At 34.4% G+C, this 4,352-nt stretch overlaps 1 protein-coding gene across 1 annotated transcript in view; it reads right to left on the bottom strand.

The window, feature by feature from the left end:
* ROS1 (ROS proto-oncogene 1, receptor tyrosine kinase) overlaps window positions 1-1,366 on the bottom strand; it is a 135,309-nt gene extending 133,943 nt beyond the window's left edge. Inside the window, 1 exon segment of the mRNA XM_012650123.1 lies at window positions 1,244-1,366. Within this exon segment, the coding sequence (XP_012505577.1) occupies window positions 1,244-1,366 (123 nt within the window).
* Window positions 1,367-4,352: the final 2,986 nt, after the last annotated feature.

The following is a 4,352-nucleotide window of genomic DNA, read 5'->3' as shown; positions in this document are numbered from 1 at the left end:
TGTATTACAATTGTAAAAAAACAAAGTGTATAACGGAAGTTAAAAGGGGTAGAATTATAGGTTTTTTTCTTTACTCTTCTCTATTTCTTCATTATCTCATAAATATTTCATAATGAATACATATTCTCACTATAATCAGAAAAAACTTAAAATCTTTTTAGGAAAGAAAACATTCAGTAGTCCCATTCTTCCATTTTTAAGTTTGTATTACAATTGTAAAAAAACAAAGTGTATAACTGTATATTAAAGGCAATGAAGTCTTGAGCAAAGATTTATACAAAATACCAAACTTTTTAAAAAATGCTACTATCCCTAGTAAGTATAGGTAGTATTTTAAACTACAGTTTAAATTAAACCAAAAGTGTATAACACAAGTTTCTTTCTTAATATACCATAGAATTCTATCTCTAATATTTTAGCATAATACTGAGTACTGTATTTGGTGCTGTCATTTCATTATTTGAAAATATATGACTATAGTGTCATATGTAAGCTATCATGCTATTTCTTTTGTCTTCAGACAAAAGAAGATTGCATCTTTTCCTGTCTAGAGAGTATTTGGTTTTTAAAGTTGATTCAGTGATTCTTTCAAGCAAAACGAAATCACAACTGAAAAGAGATGATACGATATATATAAAAAGGGATAACACCCAGAAATGAGAAAGAAAACATCAATTTCCATATCAAAAAAACTCAGTAATTAAAAATTACAAATACACAGAAATAAAGGAATTTACAAATAATTCTTGCTTTTAGAATAAAATGTTGTTTTACATGGCAACGTGTAAAACATATATCTACTTCCTCGGTTATACAGCTCCCCATACAGCAATCCATCCACAATTTCAGTATTACTGTTAGTCTGGAACTAGAAGGCATTACCCTGTGGCCAAATCTATTTCATGCTTCAAGACAAATATTAATGACTTTGTAATAAATGAATTTAAACTGAAATTTTTTAAAGTGTGCAAAATTGATTCCCTTTAAGCGTCCCTTACCCAATCCCTATGACCTTCCCCAAAAAAACTATGACCAGATAACTTAAACAAATAAAATAACCTGCTCTATCTTCTGTAATTATAAGAGATCCTCACTTATTTCAGAAAAAATAATCTATGTTAACTTGCTACCATTTCTCATGAGAAGGCATCTCATAAAGAGAAAACAGTTCTATCAGTTATAACAAGCTAAATTCTATTGTTTTAGTTCCTGCAAAGACAAATATTAGACCAGCGAAACTTACCAGGTTAGTTACACACGACTTCAGGCAGTTGTTCAAAACTGTACACTGCCCCAGAGAAATCCATAGGCAGCCGAGAGTTGCAAAATTGACAAGTTTCAGATTAAGCCAGTAAATGTTCTTCATCACTTCACCAATGGCAGATTTTCAGAGCCCCGGTCTTCTCATTTTCTCCATTTTGCTATATGAATTCTCTGGGCTTCATCTCTTCAGTTGAAAGAGTGGTTAACGGCTTTTTTGTTTTGAAGTGTTAGAATATCTTTGCCTTTTGAAATAATATTTACACCTTTTAGTTTAGACCTTTGAATCCTTGAAAGCTTAACATTCATGTAACAGCTATTTCACAACTTAGCTTCCTTTTACTCCCATAAAGAAAGTCACCCACTGACTAAAGGTTAGATCTCAGAAGAACACCTTGCGTGGAAGGTATATGAAGTAGAAAACGCAAATTGCTCTTCAGCAAGCGTATTACACATGCACAGTCTGAAACTGGAACGTTTCAGTGGATCCTCCACCACTTTGCTTCTTTGAGGTCTGTCCAACTCTATAGGAAATTGGGTTTTGACCATCTATGCTTTAGCGAACAGTAGAACTATAACAATAAAGAATTACCGAAAAAATAGAAGCACCTAAATCAAGCAATGCAACAGAGAGGGAAAACAGAACCCTTTGAAACCAAATATCTATTTTAAAATTAAAGAGCAAACAAAACTGAAATTAACAGACAAATACTCTAAGGGTGAGTTAAAGACAAGGAAGTTTGTCAGAGCACTCTGAGAACTTTACTACACATTAACTAAAATACTACCTTATCAGGTCTATTGAGACAGAGCTGAAATTAGCCACCAGAGACCTAAGATATGTACAAGTGTAGCTGCCTTGAGAAGGAAACATTGTACAGAATTTCAATTAGGCTAGCATCAAGATAAAGTTAAACTGAAGCCTAAAATAAGAATTTGAAATCTGCAAGGTATAGGAGTGAGTCCTTCTGGATAGCTATTTTTTAGATTGCTGAGGGTTAACTCTTTAAGACCAGATATTTTTGTGGTAGTGCTCTTTTTAATGGCAATCTAAAATGCCAAATAAACTTCCTTGTTTTCTTAAATAAATTATACCGAATGTAATGTAGCCTTTTCTTAATGACACGAGTTTCTCATTGAGAACAGCACATGCATGAAATTCTGTTTTGAACTAAACATCTTGTAGTAAATGTTGACAAAACTGATGTACAACATAAAGATGACTGGCTACTGTCCCCAGAATTGACCTCTAAGACTTTTCTTCTTGAAAAAATTTTCTGCTATCTACCTGTTCTCTGTTCATTTTCTGCATTTTCAGGAATGTATTCAATAAATTAAAGAATATACAGCTACCCGATGTCTTGGTCAGAGGAATGTGGCCATCTTTCTACAAAATGCGCTTTTAAATCAGAGAATAAAGTACCTCCCCTAAGGGATTTTCTTGTCCTAACAAAATTTATCATCTTCACTGTAGCTACCAGTACCTTTTGCCTTACTAGCATAAATAATATTTGTAACTTTTATGGCACCAACAAAATGGACCACCAATATATTCTTAAAAACCTAAGTACATTCTTTTATCTCACTTGATCTAACTTTATTGGTGGGGTGTGAAAAAGAACTATTCCTCCAACTTCAAAATTTTTTGTCTATTCTGGTTTTTGGAATTTAACCAGCACATAAATTTGCACTTGTCCGAGATGAAGTGTGTTCAAAGACATTTGTTACAGTATTACTTACATCAGCGAAAGACTGCTGACAACCTGCAAGTCCAATAATGTAATACTGGATGCATCTATTCACATAATATTCTCCATGTGGTTTCTCCATGTGGGCTTGTTTGGACTTCCTCACAGCATGATGGGTCTCTAGGCAATCAGACTACTAACATGATGGCTTAGAGCTTGGCCAAAATGTTCCAGCTCTCCAAGAATAAGCAGTATTGTCTTTTATGATCCAGCTTTAGAAATCACAGTCCCTTCTGCTGCATTCTTTTGGATACCAGAGAGTCACAAACCTGCCCAGATTCAAGGAGGGGAGAATTAGAACTCTATCTCTTGATGTGGGAGAGGTAAGGTTCTAAGAGAACATGTAGGATAGGAGAGTTTTTGTACCACTTTTGGAAAATGCAATCTGCCACCATATAGGCAGTCATCATTTGCATGGTTCTGATAGGCAGAAATTTCAGTTACCACAGTTTAGTTAAATAACACCGTTTTCCCAACAAGACATTTCAGACTTCAGTTACCATGATATATTATCTGTGAATAATTGCATAAAATGCAAAGTTCTCAGCTATCTATTCAATCTACAAGTCAGATGTAAATAACAGATGAACATCATTAGGAGAGGCCAATCATGTCACTTCTTTCAAAGTCTGTCAGTGATTGGTCACTGCACATCTGGCATTCAGTTCATACACAGACAGCAAAGGAAGTAGCTGTGTTGTCTCTTGTTTCCCAATGGTAAACCCAAATGACATTTTACAAAAGGACATTTAGAAAAATGGATATTTGAAAGAGGGAATTGGCCAACAATGAGAAAAATGCAGCAAAAAAAAATGAAAAATGATGAAACTAGAAGTGACATTTGAACCAAATGTAAATGGAGTTATAGAAGAAGTCACTGCCCATGACAATGTTGGTATTGCTGTTTTCCAGACTCTAGACAGACAGCCAGAGGAACTGAGTGAAGGTAAATAAGGACATAAATAAGGAAAGTGGTTGTGATGAAAAGGATGAAGATGCCCCAGAGGAAGTCATGCTGGCAAAAGAATTCGCAATATACATATGTCTTGGAGATATTTCATGACATTAAAAATGCAAAGAATCAAATGTGGAACACTGATTCAAACTTGGAGAGGGGTTTGACAATTTGCTAAGGCACAGGAAAGAGGCTCTCTCTGAATTAAGTTATAGGATAAGAAGAGGAAGATAAGGAACAATTATAATTTTTCCCACTCATTATTAAGATTACTTTGCATGGTTCCAACTTATGCAGTCATTTTTACAGTACTGCACTACCATGAAAAATGAAGGTTGTCTGAATAATAAGCCACCATAGGGTGAGAGGGTCATAGTTTACAGGCAACT

Source organism: Propithecus coquereli, unplaced genomic scaffold (genome assembly GCF_000956105.1).
Source record: "Propithecus coquereli isolate 6110/MARCELLA unplaced genomic scaffold, Pcoq_1.0 Scaffold313, whole genome shotgun sequence".
NCBI classification, from domain to species: domain Eukaryota; kingdom Metazoa; phylum Chordata; class Mammalia; order Primates; family Indriidae; genus Propithecus; species Propithecus coquereli.
The sequence above is the reverse complement of the archived record's forward strand: the minus strand, read 5'-3'. Positions and strand labels throughout refer to the sequence as shown.